General features: G+C 47.3%; 1 protein-coding gene across 1 annotated transcript in view; it reads right to left on the bottom strand.

Annotated features, from left to right (window-relative positions):
* Positions 1 to 19,878, bottom strand: part of KIF3A (kinesin family member 3A) — a 332,918-nt gene that overhangs the window by 125,747 nt on the left and 187,293 nt on the right. The window contains exon 10 of the mRNA XM_086959471.1: positions 13,369 to 13,525. Coding sequence (XP_086815597.1) covers positions 13,369 to 13,525 — 157 coding nt within the window. The remainder of the gene's footprint in view (positions 1 to 13,368; positions 13,526 to 19,878) is intronic.

The following is a 19,878-nucleotide window of genomic DNA, read 5'->3' as shown; positions in this document are numbered from 1 at the left end:
GTACCCGAGTGATGTGGTGGTGTCCACGAGTGATGTGGTGGTGTCCACGAGTGATGTGGTGGTGTCCACGAGTGATGTGGTGGTGTCCACGAGTGATGTGGTGGTGTTGTCCTCGAGTGATGTGGTGGTGTTGTCCTCGAGTGATGTGGTGGTGTTGTCCTCGAGTGATGTGGTGGTGTTCCTGAGTGATGTGGTGGTGTTCCTGAGTGATGTGGTGGTGTCCCGAAGTGATGTGGTGGTCTCCCGAAGTGATGTGGTGGTCTCCCGAAGTGATGTGGTGGTCTCCCAAAGTGATGTGGTGGTGTCCCTGAGTGATATGGTGGTGTCCCCGAGTGATGTGCAGTGCGCCAGGTTACGCGTATTCTGGTCAGGCGGCAATGTATGTACCACAAGCTAAGTGCATACGGGTAAAAACAGGTGTGCAATGGTCAAGGCAACTATGGAAGCAACTAGTCCAGCGTGAAATGTCACAGAACAGAGAGGACCGCACCCACACACGATACATGCATGATGTTTGCTGGAGCAAAGTGCACGTTCATCAGTAAACAACACGTGTGATGACAAAAAGCTTAAACAAGTGAAGAGCGCACACCGAACAGAATGTGGGAAGAGAGACTCAAGGGGGCGTTCATCCATCGGAGGGTGTCGCTATCAGCAAGTTATCCTGCGTGTGATGGAACGTCAGGAATGTAGGAAACAGCCTGATGCAGCGAGGCTTCCGCAGTCGGCATGGCTCCCAGGCAAAGTACAGGGCATGAAAAAGAGACTTATGGATTAAGCAATGCACACGAAAAGAACGCATCGGAAACCGATGTAAGGATATTGTGCCCGCACCCAAGATTACTGTGGTGTTAGCATGTTTGAAAATCAGAAACCTTCGTGCGGAATGCAACAAAGTAATATGCTAGTCAGGATGAAGGAGAGAAAAAGTGTGGGGGCGGGTGAGGAGAGTAGTGCAGCAGCACAGAGACTGAAGCTAAACATTTTTTAAAAAGCTCTCTGCATTGTGTCCTTGTGCTACAGTGGTTTTATATTTTATGTTCTAAAAGTGCCTATTCCTGACAGTGGTCCATGTGGCCCTGTCCTGTACATACATCCCCTGTAAATTCTGCCCGTGCCTGTTGGCACATTGTAAAGTGTGTGTTTTTATCTAATGTGTTTGGTATAATACAAAGGCTCTTTTTATATATAACCTTGTGTGGAGTTTCCTTTGTGGTGGGCCTTGGGTGTTGTTGCTGGGTGCGGGCGCAAACGCTTAACTTACATAGCCTCCGAGTTTAGCCTTACTGCTCGTGTCACGTTACCAAGGGGGTGAGCAGGGGTTATCTTGGCGTGTAACTCCCTTGCCCTGACTTCGAGTGGTGATCTCTGACTGACTTTGGCGCGAGCCTTGGCCAGCCAGAGATCCCATTTCTAACAGAGGGAAACAGAGGGAGGGAGGGTGACAGAGGAAGACAGAGAGGGAGAGGGAGGGAGAGAAACAGAGGGAGGGAGACAGACAGTGGGAGGGAGACAGACAGTGGGAGGGAGACAGAGAGGGGGGCAGCGAGATAGACAGAGGGAGGGAGACAAAGGGAGGGAAGGGAGACAAAGGGAGGGAGGGAGACAAAGGGAGGGAGGGAGACAAAGGGGGGAGGGATGGAGACAAAGGGGGGAGGGATGGAGACAAAGGGAGGGATGGAGACAAAGGGAGGGATGGAGACAAAGGGAGGGAGGGAGGGATGGAGACGGAGGGAGGGAGACAGAGCGAGGGAGGGAGGGAGGGAGACAGAGCGAGGGAGACAGAGCGAGGGAAAGAGAGAGAGGGAAAGAGAGAGAGGGAAAGAGAGAGAGGGAGAGAGAGAGAGAGAGAGAGAGAGAGAGAGAGAGAGAGAGAGAGAGAGAGAGAGAGAGAGAGAGAGAGAGAGAGAGAGAGAGAGAGAGAGAGAGTGTGTGTGTGTGTGTGTGTGTGTGTGTGGGTGTGTGTGTGTGTGTGTGTGTGTGTGTGTGATGGGGGAGGGAGAGAGAGAGGGAGGGAGACAGAGAGAGAGAGTGATGGGGGGAGGGAGACAAAGAGAGGGAGGGAGACAGAGAGAGGAAGAGAAAGGTGTGTCTATGCCGGGTCTGGTGGTTGAGTGAACAAGGGTGTCCACTGCAGGGGCCTGCGTTCAACCTCATGGTCACAGATTTTTTTCTCTCTAGCCCGCCCCATCCCCCACTGACCCCGCCCCCACCGGTGCGGCCCTCTGCCACAAACCACATTGTAAATTTGGCCACAAGAGAAGGTTTGTGAGTACCCATGCTTTAGAACCTTCAGTGTGCTGGAAAAAATGATGCAAATTTGGAGTGTATATCTAATGTAGAAAAAAGTTATGGAGTTCTAAATGCGAACTACCTAAATAGCCAAAGAGGACCTCAGCACTTGGTTTTATTGGGGGAGGTGGCAGCAGTTAAAGGGTTAGCATTACATTTTTACATGCTCAAATTTTGAATGTTTATGGGCATTTAAAGTCTACGTAGGGAGGACTTATTCATATTTAAAAGGAAGGCTTAGACCAGTGGTTCTTAACCTTTGGACTTCTGTGTACTCCCGCTTATTCACTACTGGAACCTTGGGACCCCCACTGCATCATTATTGGAATCGGGGGCCCCCACTGTGGCTTTTCTAAATTTAAATGAGGCCACTGATTATCCATGCTAAATCTTGGTTGATCCACAAATCAATCTGAGGATAAAAACTTAAGCTTAGCGCTCAACTTTACATTGTGCTTCCTTGTTTGTATAAACTCTATTTATCAGATTATTATTGTTTCGTTTTCTAAGAAGTCGCTGACCCCCCTGAGTTGGTTTTGTGGGGCCACAGACCACAAGCTAGCAATGGCTTAAAACTCTCTAAGGCGGTTTATAGAGGGCAAAAAAATGCATTTTTAAAACTGCAAAGGCAGGCTAATTGGAGGCCTGCAGTCATGTTGTGCACTATCACTCTGGTGGTGGCACAACATGTGTTGATGTCTACTGGTGACATTTAACTTACAGGCCCAGAGTACACTTTGTAGCATATAATAGATTTTTTAGGGAAGTTAAATACATCAATTAGGAGTAAAGCGTAAAGCCAATTTCAACATGGCCTGGACAGCAGTGTCCCAGTGTTCGGATTCCAAAAAGCAGAAATAAAATCCAGCACAAAAGTGAGGTTGACCACGAAAAAAAGGGGCATTATCCTATGTCCATTTATCATCATAACTTTTAGCTGGGGTGCTTTAATTGCCAAAACAGACACTGCAAGGGCACAACCAGACTACTGAGATAATAAAGTGACAATGGAATCTCAAATTATCGCATCATCAAAGATTGTGGTTTCTTCATAGGTATAGGGCATCTGACTACTTGCCAACTTCCTTTTCAACAAGAGTACCATCTGCAGCACTTATATAAAAAAATATATATGTAAAATCAGCTATAACTTTCTCAATGAAGGGTTGTGCTTGAACTAGTTCTTCATGGAGGTAGCAGTACCATAATGGCACACTAGTGACAATGATACGAAAACCAGCTTCTCTGGTCTTGCACGCTAACACAGGAATCAAATCCCTGAGGAAATAGGAGCTATTTCCAATCATTCTGCAAAAAGCTCAAAACATACATTCAATAACCAATGTTTAAGAAACGCAGAGTTGATGACAAATAGGGGGTGTCGTTATAAGATAGCGTACTATATCCAACTTGCTTTATGAAACCCACTCTACAAATGGCAGTAGTAAATAAATAAATATGGTAGCGTCAGACTGCACCGCCCAGGAGCCCTGTGCTACTCCCATTCCGCGATCAGTCCATACTTGACACCAGTACCCTTTTGTAAGCATTCACAGGTCTGAAATAAGATCCATTTTATGATGACTGATGCGGGCTGTCGGCCCATTCAAAACTGTGGTCACTGCAGGACAAAGTGAAGACCTGTGCAAACTAGGATCCATTCTCATGCAAGAGAAGAAGACTAAATTGCTAGTCACTGATATAAGGAACCAGGACAAACCAAAGTGTGCTTTGGTAAATTGCCCATTAGACTCCAGCTTCCAGGAAACTAGCGTTGATCTCCCTCACCAAAAAGCAAGTATTGATCAGTCTAAATTCGAAATCAGTTTTCACCAGTATTAACTACAAGTACTGACTTCACCAGCATCCCTCACATACACCCTACTCTATTTGAACTGCTTCATTCTGCAGGTTGACTTGCGGCATCCTACCTGTTGTATTTCCATATGTCTCTGAACAATACTTATGTTCGCCTTTTAAGAAGCCTTGGGATTGACACCTAGCTCAATGCAGTCAGGACAGTAGGATTATAGTCCAGGGCTTTTCATTCGGCGTTTCGGTTGGTTTTATTGAAAGCAGCCTATGATTACAACTGTTCAGAACACAGGTTGTTAAATGATAGCTCAAGCACAGTTCTGGTGACAAGAAACTAGGTATCAATCAACTGTATCAGCCTTTGGGGCGTGGCTTAGCAAAATGGCTGGATAGACGCATTTTCGTCCATCTCCTGCCCTAGTGATCCCTAAATCCTGCATTATCCGGACATATTTCCGATATTATTGATGATCCTGAGGTGAGAAGCCCCCCCGGACCTCGGACGTTGTCCCCGACCGAGTGATTCACCGTCGCGACTGCGGGGGAACCGGTGGCTCGCGGCGATCGTAACTGCAGCACTGTTCAGAAGATGGCCGCCGGGGTGAGCCTCCACGCGAGGCCGGGGAGGAGAGGTCTGCGCGCACCCTCGCAACACCAGGGGCGCTAGCGGAGCACCTGCAGACGGAGCCCGGCGGGACCGGGCGGCCTGAGCCATTAATTTCCTTCTCCCCCCCCCGCCCACTGGGGGACTGCGGGGTCGCGGGCGTCTCCGGGGGTGACCAGACGCCTCCACATCAGTCCGCGAGGGGCCCTACGCACCGGCGCCCCGCCCCCCTGCCCCCGTGAAGAGAGGCGAGACGCACCGGCCCCTGCAGAGGACAGCGGGGACAATCAGCACGACTGTGTGCGGCCAGCAGCGGGGGTGCCCCGGTCCCGGAGAGAATACCGATGAGTCACGGAGGTGGTGCGGCCTGCGCACGTTCCTGAGGCCCTGTGAACGTCGCGGAACTCACAGTTGGCAGGGTGCTGGCGGATCCCAACTTGCCTGGGGGCCCCCCATCTCTCCCTCGGCCCTCCATCCGGCAGGGGGACTAGCGTCTTTATTGAAGCCCCTTCCGCAGGGGTGACCAGGGGATAACCGATAGACGTGGGGGTGGACCCCCTTCCTTGTTGGCTGAGGCTGGAAGAAACCTTGGAGCCGCCGCTGTTGGAGCCGATAGGCCGCACAGAGACTAGACTACTGGACCTTGACCGCTGGAACCGGCACCCCTCGCCCCCCCCCCACCCGATCCTGGGCGGCGCGACACAGGGAGAGCTCCCACTGAAACACTAGTGGGACCCAGAGTCCGTTTTTGAAAGTACCCTGTGGCCGGACCAATTGGGACAGGGGCTACTACCACCAGGACTGATCTGCGCTACGTAAGGGGGTGCTGCTGGGACCCCGAAATATATTTTGTGAAGAGTCCGGTGAGGAGCCCTCGGACGCCCCTATTATTATGGGAAAGGACCGACCGATAAGGGGAGCCCAAACAAATAAGATTGTGCAGTACACGGTCCCGGGCCCTCCAGCGGCGGAGCGCCCCGGCCTGGATCGAAGGATGGAGGCCCACCCAGTTGCAGCCGCCCAGGACAAGGCCGATATTTTGGCGGCGATTTGCGTGGTGCTGGTGGGCAAGATGGACGGCATGGCCATGGATATTAACCATCTACACCTTGACCTCCAGAAAGTAGCGAACAGGTTCACCACCACGGAGGGGGATCTAACCGAATTGCAAACGGAGGTCTGGCAGCTGAAGTAGACAGTGGCGGCTCTCCAGGAACACACGGCCCGACTGGAGGATAGGGCTGAGGATGCAGAAGGCCGGTCCTGGAGGAACAATCTTCGCTTCCTGGGGTTTCCCGAACGCATGGAAGGGCAGGTGGCAGACCTCTTCCTTGAGGACTGGATTGGCAAGGCCTTCCCAAACCTGCGCCTGTCCAAAATGTTTGCAATAGAGAGAGCCCATAGAACCCTGGGGCCGCCGCCAAAGCCAGGATCCCCACCAAGGGCCATAATAGCCCGGTTATTCAACTTCAGAGACCGGGACATGATCCTACAATATATCCGCAAGACCGGGCCGCCCAGGTATGATAACCATGACATCCACATTTTTCCGGACTATACTAGAAAGGTGCAGATCCTCCGGAATGATTTCCTGCAAGTTAAGCGACAAATTTTTTTGACCGCCCGACGGACGCGGAGGACTGGATGGACTCATTGGGCCTGGAGGACCACGACCACAAGCAGGGCTAGCAGGAGCAAAAACGGCGGAATGCCAGACGACGGAGCCAACGACGCGGTGAGGATGGGCAGCCCCTGGGAGGATGCGCCGTCCCGAAGAAAGGACGTATCACGGTGGGCCCGGATGGTACCCTCTGGGCGGAACTAGAGGAAGTCTCGACCCAGAACCAATTTTCCCCACTCTGTTTTTTGCAGGAAATGCAATCAGACTCGGGGGTACTGCTGGCCCGGCTATTGAAACTCCACAGGTCATCCGACTGGTAAATCTGATGGGCCGTATCTGATGCAGGGGGATCATGGACACTGAGTATTTTTCTATACCTTAACTAGCTGGGGTCTGTATAGCCTGATGGACTGGAAAAGGGGCTGTTCCCCGGAATACTGGGAGTGACATGAAGAGGGGAGGGGGGAGCTGTAGACCTGTTGATTACAGTGACTATATAACTGTGCCAAGTTTCAACTTCAAGAGGCCGATTGTGGAGTGCCGATGCGGCCGGCTGGGCCTTGGCCGGGCAGGGCTGCACGGCACCGGGCAGTTGGCTGAAGGTTCATTTACAGGGGGAGGGGAGGGGTTTTCCTTTTGGTCTTTTGGTCTACTATTTACTTAAGTGCTCAGTTTTTAAAAACCAAAAAAGGAAAAAAGCAACAAAGAAAGTTGGTTTCTATTTTCTAATTGTGATTTCACTAGGGAGGGTCTGCGGGGGGGGGGGGGGGGGGAGGGGGAAGTGTTCTTTGGGGTGGGGTTCGAGGTCTCCTGACCAGGTTCGGATTGGGAGATGCGGTACTACCACCTGTGGGGGGGGAATGTTGGGGTTCCTTGCTTTGGTTCAAAGAGGGATGCTGCTGGGTCATTTTACACTCTTGATTTGTGTTGTTGTGTTATCTGCTTTTTGGTGGGTCACGTCACGCTGCAGAGGAGATTCCAATGGGTGCCTGGTGGGAGCTACGAAGTAGAAAAGTGCTAACTCATGACAGGTGATACATGTAAATACAAACTACTGACATGGAATTTTAGGGGGCTCAATAACATGGTTAAGCAGATCAGAGTAGCCACCTATCTCCGGCGCTGTGGGGTCAGCTTTGCTTTCCTCCAGGAAACACACCTTTGGGGGGATTGCCTTAAGTATGTCCAGCGTAGATGGCGTGTCAGTTTTTTGCCACGTCTTACTCTGGGTTTGCGAGAGGGGCCCTAATTTGGGTGGCACCGGAGGTCCCTTTAAAGCCATACACACAAAATTGGATCTGGAGGGCAGGTTTGTAATCGTGGTAGGTACTCTGGATGGCCGTCGTTTTTGCCTGGTGAACGTTTATGCCCCGAATACGAATGATGGTGAGTTTTTGGGTCAAGTGCTGGGACAGTTAGATATAGACCCAGACACGGAGCTCCTGATAGCAGGGGATTTTAACTGTGCACTCGATGGGAATTTCGATAGATGCCCCCCAAAGTTAGACGCCAAACCTAAAATGAGAGATGCAATGGCCCAGATGCTCCAAAGTTATGACCTCATAGATGTGTGGAGGCACCGCAACCCTACTCATCGGGTGTATTCGTGCTACACGCCTGCTGCCAACACGCACAGTAGACTGGATTACTTTTTCCTTCAGGGCAGCGTAATGGACCGGGTGGACGAGATCCACTATTTGGCGATCTACCTATCTGATCATTCTCCGCTCCTACTCACATATTTGGTGAAACTATTAATGAATGAGATTCTAATTACAGCACACCTAACAGTCAAAATTACTTTAGTCTTTGTTTGTGTATTATACCCTCAGAGAAACTAACTATCATGTTCAGTAGAGTTGACAGGATAACACAACATTAAAGTGACAAGAGGGTCCAAATTATCCAAGGTAGAGTCAAAAGAGTCCTCTTAAATTTCGTTAATTTTTTTTCTCCTTTATTGATATTCAAATTTCATAAAAAGATTCTCCCAGTACGTAAATCGCCAACATTTGTTTCGTCCCACACAGAGACTTCATCAAGGCAAGAATATGGTAGAACAATTTCTATTGGTCCGCCCAGTCAATGAGGACACAATGAAGTATACTAAAGGCGAAGCACCACAATGTTAATAGAGGGATGAGCACAGTTCTGCATAAATTCATCATCACTTCGGAGATCCCACTTATAAGAAAGCTATCTCGCAAGCGCTCGAGACGTATCTAGAAGTGAACTGGGGGTCGGCTAACACGAGGGCGACGGAATGGGACGCCATGAAGGTGGTCCTTCGGGGGACATGTATGTCCACGGAGGTAGGGGTAAAACGGGTGCTGGAACGGGAACTCCGCCAGCACGAGGATCGCTTGGCGGAGATGGAAAGAGACTTCCCCACAGACAAGGAGCAACGGCCTGAATGGACAGCTACACAGCAGCAGTTGGGAGACACCTGGACCTCGCTTGGCAAATTTAACAGGACAGCCAGCAGGTGGAGATGGTACACGGAGGGGAGCTGGAAGACTATTAGCGCGTCTGATACGGGCAGAAACCCAACCTCACCCGATTTTGCCGCTGCAGAATGAATTGGGCCAGATGGTATATACCCAGCAGGCGATTAATGGGGTGTTCCGATCCATTTTTGTAAAACATACTCGGAATCGCAGCCGTTAGCGGGCGTCGAGAACGTAGAGGTGTACCTCGAGGGGATACAGCTACACGAGATTGAAGCGAATAGCCAGGAGGACCTGGAGGGGGCACTCCGGGAGGAGGAACTGCGTGCCGCAATAGCCCACCTGCAGACAGCAAAATCCCCAGGGATGGACGGCTTAGCGGCCGAACTATATAAAGAGTTCAAGGGGGTTCTGGTTCCCAAACTCCGTGACGTGGCAATGGAAGCCTACGACCGGGGCTCGCTCCCAGACTCCATGCGGGCACCAACGATCGTAATGATCCCCAAGCCGGGTAAGGATCCTCTCATTCCCGGATCCTACAGACCCATATCCATATCCATGTTGAACGTGGACTTGAAGATCATTAGCCAGGTGCTGGCTTCCAGACTCCTCACCTACCTTCGACACTTGGTCCATGATGACCAGTCTGGGTTCATCCCGGGCCGGAACACCTTACGGAATATCCGTCGCCTGGCCCACGTCATGCGAACTCTAGTGGGACAGGCCAAGCAAAGCACGTTGGTCTTTCTGGATATCGAACAAGCGTTCGACTCAATTCGCTGGGCCTACCTCTGGAAGGTGCTTTTAAAACTGGGCCTAGGGGAAGGATTTGTAAAATAGGTTCAGTTACTGTATACCAGACCTGTGGCCAGAGTCCACACGGGTCGAAGTGTTTCAGATGAGATACCCATATCGAGGGGAACACATCAGGGGTGCCCCCTCTCCCCCCTGCTCTTTGCCCTGGCGATTGAGCCGTTGGCATGTCATTTTCGCACGGTACTACAGGGCCAGGGTATCAGAGTAGGGACAGTGGAGCATGTGGTGTCCTTATATGCAGATTACGCCTTGGTCTATCTGAATCAACCGACGCAGTCGCTGCCCATCCTGATGTCCGAGCTGTTGCACTTCGCGGCTGCTTCTGGCCTCACAGTAAATAGGGCGAAGTCCAAGCTTTATGCGATTAGGGAGCAGTCTGAATGGGCCGGGGTCCAGCGCCCGGAGATGGGACTCCCGTGGGTGGACGACACACTTCGCTATTTGGGAATCTGGATTGGTCGAAACTTGACCGATTTCTTCCACCACAATATGAGATGGATAATTCGGGGTCTAAAGGGAAGTATTGCCTTCTAGAACACCCTTAAGATCTCCCTGATGGGGAAGATCGCTCTAATCAAGATGGTGGTCCTCCTGCGCTGCCTGTACACGATGCAGGGGTCCTTTTATGAGTTGCCGCACCAGACTTTTCGGGAATTGGATTCCCTCCTAGTCCTCCTGTTATGGAATGGGAAGAGATGTAGAGTGAGTCTGGAGGTCCTGAAGCGTAGCTGGGGCACGGATGGACTAGAAGTTTCAGATTTAGAGCTATACTACTTCGCATCACATCTACAGCATGCCATTGCATGGTTTGATACGGACCCCTCTTGGAAACGGTCCTTGCTGGCAGGGGCCTATGGGAATGAACAACTGGGAGCGCTGCTATGGCAGGAGAGGGGACGGCGAGAGCACATTCCCCCGCTGGTACGGTTAGGGGCCGCAATCTGAGACCGTGTGATTCGCCGCCACATCTACAGCACGCCGATTCGCCGCCACATCTACAGCACGCCGTTTGCCCCTGACATGGATATGTGGCTGATGCCGCCCTTTGCCCGGATTGCACGGGTCATGTCCATAGACAAATGGGTGGAAGGTGATTGCCTGATGTTAGCCGATCTGTACCCATAGTACCTTCGAACTGGGTCCAGGGCAATTCCTTCATTACGCTAAACTAGCAGCGACTGCACGGCAATTATGGCCCTCGTTCCCGAAGGCTCCGACACACACCCGTACCTTAGTCACTATGCTGGCAATGGCAGGGGCCGGAACTTTGTGACTCACCTCTACAGGGCTTTGCGGGAGGATTAAAGGTTACGACCCTTGGCGATAGAAGACAAATGGCAGCAGGCGTGTCCGCAGGACATCACCCCCCGTGAATGGGAAAAGATACATGAGAGTGTGCGGAAGGTGTCGGTGAGCAACCGCTTTAAACAAATTCAATATAATATTATACACATGACCTATCTCTCCCCTAAACGACTCCAGGTTATCGATAATACCAGGGATTCCTGATGCCCGAGATGCAGCAGTCCCATGGCAGATTTTGTCCATATGGTGTGGGCGTGCCCTACCCTCCAATCCTGGGTAATAGACCTGGACCTGCGCCCTTGCCTCCTGGGCTTAATCCCCAGAGACCCCAAACGGAAAGTGAGCAGACGGTTCCTCATACTAGGCCTGGTTACAGCACATCGTCGTATTGCAATCTACTGGCTGTCCCCACAGGGCCCGATATTGCAGAAATGGAGGGCGGATCTACGGGAGTGGGCACTGGCGGAAGAAGCGCACATGAGGCACACAAGAAGAGATGGGAAGCTACTGGAGGTCCTACAGACTTGGGGTGTGATGTTTCAGGAATTGGTGGGACTGGATGCCCCATTGACGCAAAATAGCCCAGACTCCACGAACATGGGACAGGGGGAGATCCAGACCCAGGGTGGCGCGACACACTGAGACCCACCATAGTAAAATGGGTGGCATAGATCCAATCTTTCGTTTGTACTTTCTCCTTCTTTCCTAGACCCGACAGCGGTGGGGAGGGGAGGGGGGGGGATTTGGGGAGGGGTTGGGGATTGGGGGGTGGAGGGGGAATGGCGATTTCCTATGTTGTCCGATATTTTTTTTTTTTTTTTTAAGGACAAGGTCACTGGACAAGTGTGGATAAAGCACACTTCATTATCCTCGCCATGGTTAAGAGACTGGGCAACTACCGGACTTGATAGGTGGATTTTCATGCATAAGGAGAATATGATGTATATCGTCAGACTCAATTGTATGCATATCCATGGCGCTTTGAACTGGTATAAGTATGTAACCTTGCTATGCAATTTGTTTAATAAAGAGTTTTGAAAATAAAAAAATAAAAAAACCGTATCAGCCTTTACACTGCTAGATGCTTGGACAATGTTCATTATCTTTGAAAGAAGCATGTTTATTTTTGTGCTGAGTGGTACTGTATTTTGCTTCCAAAATGTAGGGGCACAGATCAGCTGTGTTGGCGGCATTTCTGTTTCCTATCTGTTTTAACATTTCTGTGCCAGATTGGGTCTGTCAGCAGTTGCCTACCTACTATTCTAGTGCCAAGTACGCACTTTATGTTTTTTCGCTTTTTTTGGTAGCAATGGCCAGTACAGGTTTTTGCCCATTATGGAGCTTGTTGAGCAGAACCCACCACACTAAGTATTCTGTTCCATATGTTTACTATGTTGTCAGGAACTTGTCATATCTTAATCTCAGGCAATCTTCCTGCACATTCCTACTCAGGGCATTACCTCCATTCGTAAACATTTTCATCCTACTCAAGTCCTTTTTGTTGTTTTACTCAGGTCTTTTGCTGGTGAGCACATCATCTATTCCGCTAGTCTGTAAAATGTTTCAAGTATTCTACACTCCAAGTTTTTGGATTTTCTATTCAACTGGAGATCTGATTAGTTTCCAGGGACCAGATGTACGAAGCATTTTTGTGTTTGGGAACACTCAGATTTGTAACTGTAAATATACTAAACCTATTTCAGGGGTCTATAACTTTTCTGACTGCTAACATGGTTGTAGAAAAGAATATGAACAGTGTTATTCAGAAGGGGCGTAGGTATTGCTTCCACAATACAGATTCTCAACCACAAATATCAATGGTTTTAGGACCAAAACAGATGGTGTAAACCACGGAAATGTTACCAACCTCCAAGTTAGGGAAGTAACCCATTCACAAACAAGAAACCACATGTTTTTGGGAGTAGGTATCGAACCACAGGGCTTCTGCCAGCTCTCATAATTTTAAATCAAAGTAAACTTCTCTTTTTTAAACAGCCCTGTGCCCTTTAATGAAAACAGGCTTGTGTTTAAAAAAGTAAGTTTTATTGAATGCCATTCACAGACATGGTGGTCTGCTGACCCCAGAAGGCTACCGAGTTGCAATTTGAGACCTACCTCCTCAAGAATAAACGGGTAGGTCAGATTGTACATCGGTAGGTTTGAAGAATTATTTACTGGTTCCAAAAATACTTGACGCATATTGTAACCAATACTTTGCAAGCAGTATGCAGCGCATTTTGCACCAAGCTCCAACTCAATCAGCCAGCTCTGCAGGACAGACTCAATCAGGATTACTGTATATAGTGTAGAATAGCTTTGAACCCCGGAAAAGTCACTTGACTTGTCCCATTCAATTAATCTGATTAAGAGTGCAAAAAATATTATGAAATATAATTAAACATAGCAACACTTTCTAATACCAAACAATATTAATGAGTGTAGCCAAAAAACAAAAAGGTAATACTAACTGGGCCTTAAGAAGGTCTTTCTCTCGTCTTTCAAGTTCCGCTCTGGCTTTGTTTCGCTCTTCTTCCTCCATGTCCAGTTTAGCTTCCAGCGCTTTCCTTTCCTCGTCAATCTTTGCCTGCATCTCTGCCATCTTATCCGGGGAAACCTTCTTTTTGCCTGGTTATGAAGACGAGCGATTTGAACATAATCAAATTGCACATGACTAAAACGTTTGGTTAACAATTTCAGATTAAATGGCTAGAGATAAAACTAACTTGTACCAAACATACCTTAAAGAGTCACACTCTGTCAGCTAACAGCTCACAATGTATGGAGTTGGACTTTGCTAATGTAACCTTCATTTCTTTATTTACTGCATTCCAAATAAGACCAATTAAAATGCTGTGAGTATTACTGGAAGAAGATTACAGTGTTAAAATACATTGGTAAAAAGGCTATGGGCACCCACAGTAGTTCATAGATGGGTGGAGAGACTGCCTTGTTATTGATTAATTTCATGCAAATTCCTTCAGTGACATACAGAGCAAACCAAGCACAGAAATTGGTCAGTGCTTAGGATATTGTTCATAGTGCATTTAGCTTGAAATGTAGGAGTTTATTTTAAATATACCTTCAAAATTATCCATCAATGTGGAAGCCTCTAATAGCCCAAATAAAGTCTGCAGTTTACAAAACGAAAAAGGTATCAGTAGATATATCCTTCTACACGGCCCAGCGTAAGAAACGTTGGGAGGCGCTGCTCCAGACTTAGGCACAGATCATAGATCTAGACTAGAGGAATGCAGTAGGGGGGAGGGCGGAAAACCGATACATCACCAACTGCTTCAACAACAGTAAATGTATGCTAACACATTGCGGAATGAGGCCAGACAGCCGTGGTTGGTCTCCAGCAGCAGAATTTATCAGTGGGACTCGGAGATACGTCAAGTTCTCTTTTACACCATCTGTGTCAATATGCACTTCACCCACCAACTACGCCCTGTATTCCGGGCACAGATTGCCAAATTCTCATAGACCCTGTCCCAATTGCATCTAGCTTTGCGGTCTATTATGTGGAGCTGTACAACACTCGAGATGCCCTGCCAGAATCCACGATACAGCGCTTTCTAGATGATCAGCCCCCAAAGACTCTCACAGATTTGGCGCCTGCAAACCTGAACGCCCCTCAGATGAGTAAAGAACTGGGGGCGGCTCTGGTTGACTTGCTCATAGGGTAAGCGCTGGGCCCTAGCAGCTTCCCATGCGAATTTTACAAGGTCTTCCAGTCGCAACTTACAACCCTACCTAGGGGTAGTAGGTGAAGCACTTGATAAGGGCAGGCTCCTACCTGATTGGCGACACGCTGAAATTGCGGTGTTCCTCAAGTCCGGCATATCTCCCGACCAGCATGCGTCATACCGCCCCATTTCGCTTTTAAATATTTAGGCTAAATTATTGGCTAAAGCCCTTGCAAATCGTCTCCTGCCACATATGGCACATTTGGTACACCCTGACTAGGCAGGTTTTAAGCCTCATTGAGCTACTTGACATAACATTCGGCGTGCTCATAATGCAGTGGCAGCAGTTGGCCATCTGGAAGGCATGGCAGCGTTAACTGGCAGATATAGACAGGGCATTTAGCTCGCTGGGTTGGACATATCTATTCACCCTTCTGTTGTGACTCAAAATTGGGCCTCAGTATCTTTCATACATCCAGTTGCTGTATACGGATCTCACTGCCTTGATGAAAGTGGTGGGTACGGTCTCCGACCCCTTTCTCTATAGGAAGCAGTGTTCACCAGGGATGCCCCCTATCCCCATACTTATTTGCTTTGGACATGGAGCCTCTTGCCTCCTGGGTCAGAACAGATGCACAGATTAGGGGGTTCAAGTGGCAGGGAGGGATTTCAGATCGGATTTCCTTATATGCGGATGACGTTTTCTTCTTTCTCTTAGAACCACGTCGGTCGGGACCTCGGCTGCTCCGCATAATGCAAATATTTGGGGAAACCTCTGGCTTATACCAGAACACCCGCAAATCTATACTGTGACCCGTACAAGGAGACTCTGAAATGGGAACCTGGGCAGAAGCGGTAACACTAGCTACGACCAGGTTTAAATATCTCGGGGTATGTCTATCTTCCTGCCCATCTATATCCTAGGAGAAAAATATCATCCCGGTATGGAAGCGAACCCAGGCTGAAATGAAGTCATGGGCACGCCTGCCTCTCTCGATACTCGGGACGTTGCAATTTTTATGATGGTGTTGCTTCCTCTCCTCCTTTATCAGTTGCAAAATGACCCCTTTCAGATCGCACCCCTGTGGTTCTGCCAAATTAACTCAGGACTGAGTAGTTTTTTTGGGGTGATCAAACTGCTAGAGTTGCGCTTAAAATATGCTCTTAGTTATCATACTGTGGGGGATCACAACCCCTGATATCCAGTCGTACTATGCAGCGTCACATCTCTTGGTCTTGAATGATTGGTGGTTTGGGGATAGAAGTGACCCAGCCTATTGTGCAGAACAGTGGTTACCTCATACACTCTTACATAAACCACGGATACTTCGAGGCCTCCCCCCGCTACTCAAGTGGTTATTGAGGTGTGGAAGGGCTCGATGCACAGAATGGGATGGTGGGTTCCATTAACGGCTGGTGGGGTCGATTAACAGCTGTCCACCTTATTGGGATTTCAAGATTGGGACGCCATTGGCATCTCCACTGTAGTTGTAGTTATGCGGGGCACTAACCTAAAATCCGTGCAGTAGCTTAGAGAGGAATTTAATATGCAGCATACACAATTTTATAAATATTTACAATTTTGCCACGCTCTATCCCCGTATATTATGCACTTGGAATCTCTGGCTGAGTTTAACCCAATTGAGACAAAAGGTATTCATGGGTGATCTGGGAGACTACAAGATCACAAAGGTTTACCAATTCCCTATAGCTAACCTTTCCACCACGTTAGACTCCCTCAGAGATAAATGGCAGACAGAGCTTGGTCTCCTCGACAATGACAATTGGACGGAAGAATTATAATCCCCCATGGGGCACTGCAATAGCCTCTCGCTTACAACTAATTCAATTTAAATGTTTACATCGCGCCTATTTCACCAGACACAGGACACAGACTATGAAAGGCCGGACTGATAGCTTCCAATGCATGTCTCTGTTGGGGTGCAGGCGAAGGCGCCTCCATCCACACAGTTTGGAAATGCACTGCACTCATTAAATTTTGGCGAGGTGTCACAACCTGCCTATCTGAAATACTGGGCTGGGATATACCCCTTTTGCCAAAACTTGTGCTACTCCATATCAAGGAGGACATAGGAGGAAATCCATACAAAAGACATCTACTGGTACTGGGTCTTACCCACACTAAGAGACATACCAAAGGCATGGAAAGCCCAGGCTCCACCCGGGCTGGAAGCCTGGAAGGCAGGCTTGTATTGGTGTATGGGCCCACAGAAACACCCAACAATTTGGAAACTGTCGGCAGACTATAGAGGCCTAATTTTGGAAACCTCCCCCCACCACCACTAACTACATATGCAGAAACAGTGTGATAATGAGATGTATAATGAGGATGTTAGCGTGGACCAAATCATGTGTAAGTACTCTCTATGAAAGGGATGGCTGGATCATTAGTATGTTCATGGCACTGAAAGTTATACAGTTCCGAGCTGCTGTTTTTAGGCTTGCTATGTTTTTATGTTGTCATTGTAAATGTTGCTTTATTGCATTGGAGGTCATCAGACTTGCTGCTACACACCTGGCTGTTATACTCAGTAACTATTTTGTAAGAAATGAAGTAGCTCCCCCTGCGACCTAATAAAAATGTGTTTTGAAAAAAACAAAAACGGTATCAGTCAAAAACAAATTTATTATTGATAGTGGAAGCAACCTTTTTAAAAAAATATATTTTTGGGGGAAACAACCTAATTTAAAAAAAACTACAGTAATAAAAGACCTTCAATATTAAAGAAAGTGTACTGTTGTAGTTAAAGAAATCAATTGTGGGGTGAGGAGGTCAGGGGTTGGTCTTTATATAAGAGTCAGGAGCCACTCAGATAGGACATGTTTTTATTCGATATTAGGCCCTTAAGTTAAAGTCACAACAGGTTAGTCCTGTTAGGCCTCTATTCTCCCTACAACTGTCCCAATCTCATAGCTTTTCCACTCCACAGCACAATAAAACTCAGTAGCAGCAGTAGGAGTTGGACAGGCCTTGTAAGACAGGGAGCAGAGAGATGCACTAAGGAGGAACTACCAGGCGAGTACTCCCTCAAGTGACTTGTCTGCAAAGGGATGCCATGACTCACAACCATGGAAGGAAACATCTCACTGGAAAAAATAAAAAGCACTTCACACAGAAAGGGAAATTGCTGAATCCCACTTTTGCAGAAGGCGTTCAGAACGTACATACCCAGACTTGGAGTGGAACTCGACTCAAATGATCTTTCCATTTACATTTTCTCAGGTTTCTTTCTGCTCATATTACATCTGTGAAAGCCAAGAAGGACTTAAGTTGTCAGCCTAAGTGAAAATTAGCCGGGAATTTTGCACTCATTGAAAGGGTTAATAAAAATGAGAACAGTGATGTGGTCAGCACTCTTATTAAATATTTGTCGGAAGCCAAAGAATGGGTTTCCAAGTAAATATTTGTTGCACAGTTGTAGGAAACCATATGGCACACATATTTAAGTTCTTATCCACGACACAGCAAGTATCTTGACTTCGACAAATAACGCTGGGAAAGCATGTGGCTGTGATGGTTTTCCATTCAAATTTTATAAGGTTTTTCTGCCTCAATTAACGGAAATCTTAGCCGAGTTATTTAACGCGATAATAGAAGGAAGCCATCTCCCTAAATCTTTCTGAGGCAGTCATTATAAGCGTTATCAAAAAAAAGGAAAACCACACGATAATTTGGGCTTGTATCACCCAATCAGCCTGCTAAACGCTGATTACAAATTATTTTCCAAAATTATGGCACTAATAAGAACTACTGCTGCCCAATTAGTGGTCCAAAGAGATCAGTCAGGTTTTTTGCCTGGGAGAATGTTGGCAAGTAATACCAACTTTCTAGTCCAGGCAATCGATTACTATATACAGAAAAACACAGAAGCTACTATAATCATGATCTACACTGAAAAAGCTTTTGATTTAGATCCTTGGGAAATCTTGTTTTCAATTTTAAGAACGTTTTATTTTCCCTTACAATTTATCAATTTATTAAACAACTTTTACAATAATGCTGAAGCAAAGATCATAATAAATTCTCAAACTGTTAATACACTACAAATCAAAAGAGGTACTCAGCAAGGATGCCCAATGTCTCCAGTGCTCTTTGCGCTATTTATAGAACCTCTATCATTTTTACTACGTCAGGACCCATAAATCAGAGCACCCCTCCCGGGCACTCCTAAACTAAAACTTTTTGCAGATGACCTAATTCTATATCCGTCTACGGAGCTGCACAACATTATGAATGCCTTTAAAAAAAAGTAATTGTTTTCCGACCTGGGGGTATACAAGATCAATAATTCCAAATCTGAAATCTTGCTCTTCAACTGCTCTGACCAGGTCCTTCCGTTAGAAATGCATAATCAGGTTCGGACTTCCGGCCCAATTCGATATTTAGGGATATATGAGTCACATGATCCTTCTCAGCTAAACTAGCTTAATTATGAAAGCATGGTAAAGAAGGCTAGAACTCTGTGAAAGCAGTGGCAGAATTTACCACTCATTAATAGAGAGAATTGTTGCCGTCAAAATAATGATTTTGCCTTTATTTCTCTTTTTTTAATTTATTAAAGTCCCCCCAAAATGTTTTAACAAGGTAGACCAAATGCTTCAGTATTTGGTCTGGTCCGCAGGAAACCTCGTACGAAATTAGAGACTCTATAATTAACAATTGCAGATGGCGGACCCGCACTCCCCCACTTTAAAAAATATTATATAGCTGCTTTTTATGATTGGTCCACAAGGTCCCTTACCAGACGGGATCTGGGCTGAAATTTTTACTTGGAGCAAATGATTTTGGAATCTGGCTTTCACCTTGTTCCTTTTTTTAAAAAATTCCGACGCACCCAAAGCGAAGTAGATATAAGACACCTCAAATTATTTTTGATATGTTTCTTCAATTGAAGCAGGAATAATAGTTTATCTCATTTTAGCCAGAAATGCGAATCTCTCACAGTAGGGGGATAGCTCTTCAAATAAGTTGAAGAAATACAACAGCTTAGAAGAGATTAGGAGTTTAAGGGATCTCTTAGTAGGAGATCAAATTAAATCCTGGAATCAAATTAAATAGTCCTATCCAGGACTTCCATCTTCATAAATATTTTCATTTGTTCAGCTTAGGAACTTTTTAAGAAGTTCTCAAGGCTCCGCAGTTTCACAAGTAAATTTGATTAGTCTTAATTTTTATGTAAAAGAAAGCCGGGGGATAGGCAATTGGAATACAATTGTACATCGCTATCTTCAGGCTAAACTGCGCCAAAAACTTTACAAATTATCCAAAAT

This window comes from Lissotriton vulgaris, chromosome 2_2 (assembly GCF_964263255.1).
Source record: "Lissotriton vulgaris chromosome 2_2, aLisVul1.2, whole genome shotgun sequence".
Classification (NCBI taxonomy): Eukaryota; Metazoa; Chordata; class Amphibia; order Caudata; family Salamandridae; genus Lissotriton; species Lissotriton vulgaris.
This window is presented reverse-complemented; position numbering and strand designations above follow the sequence as displayed.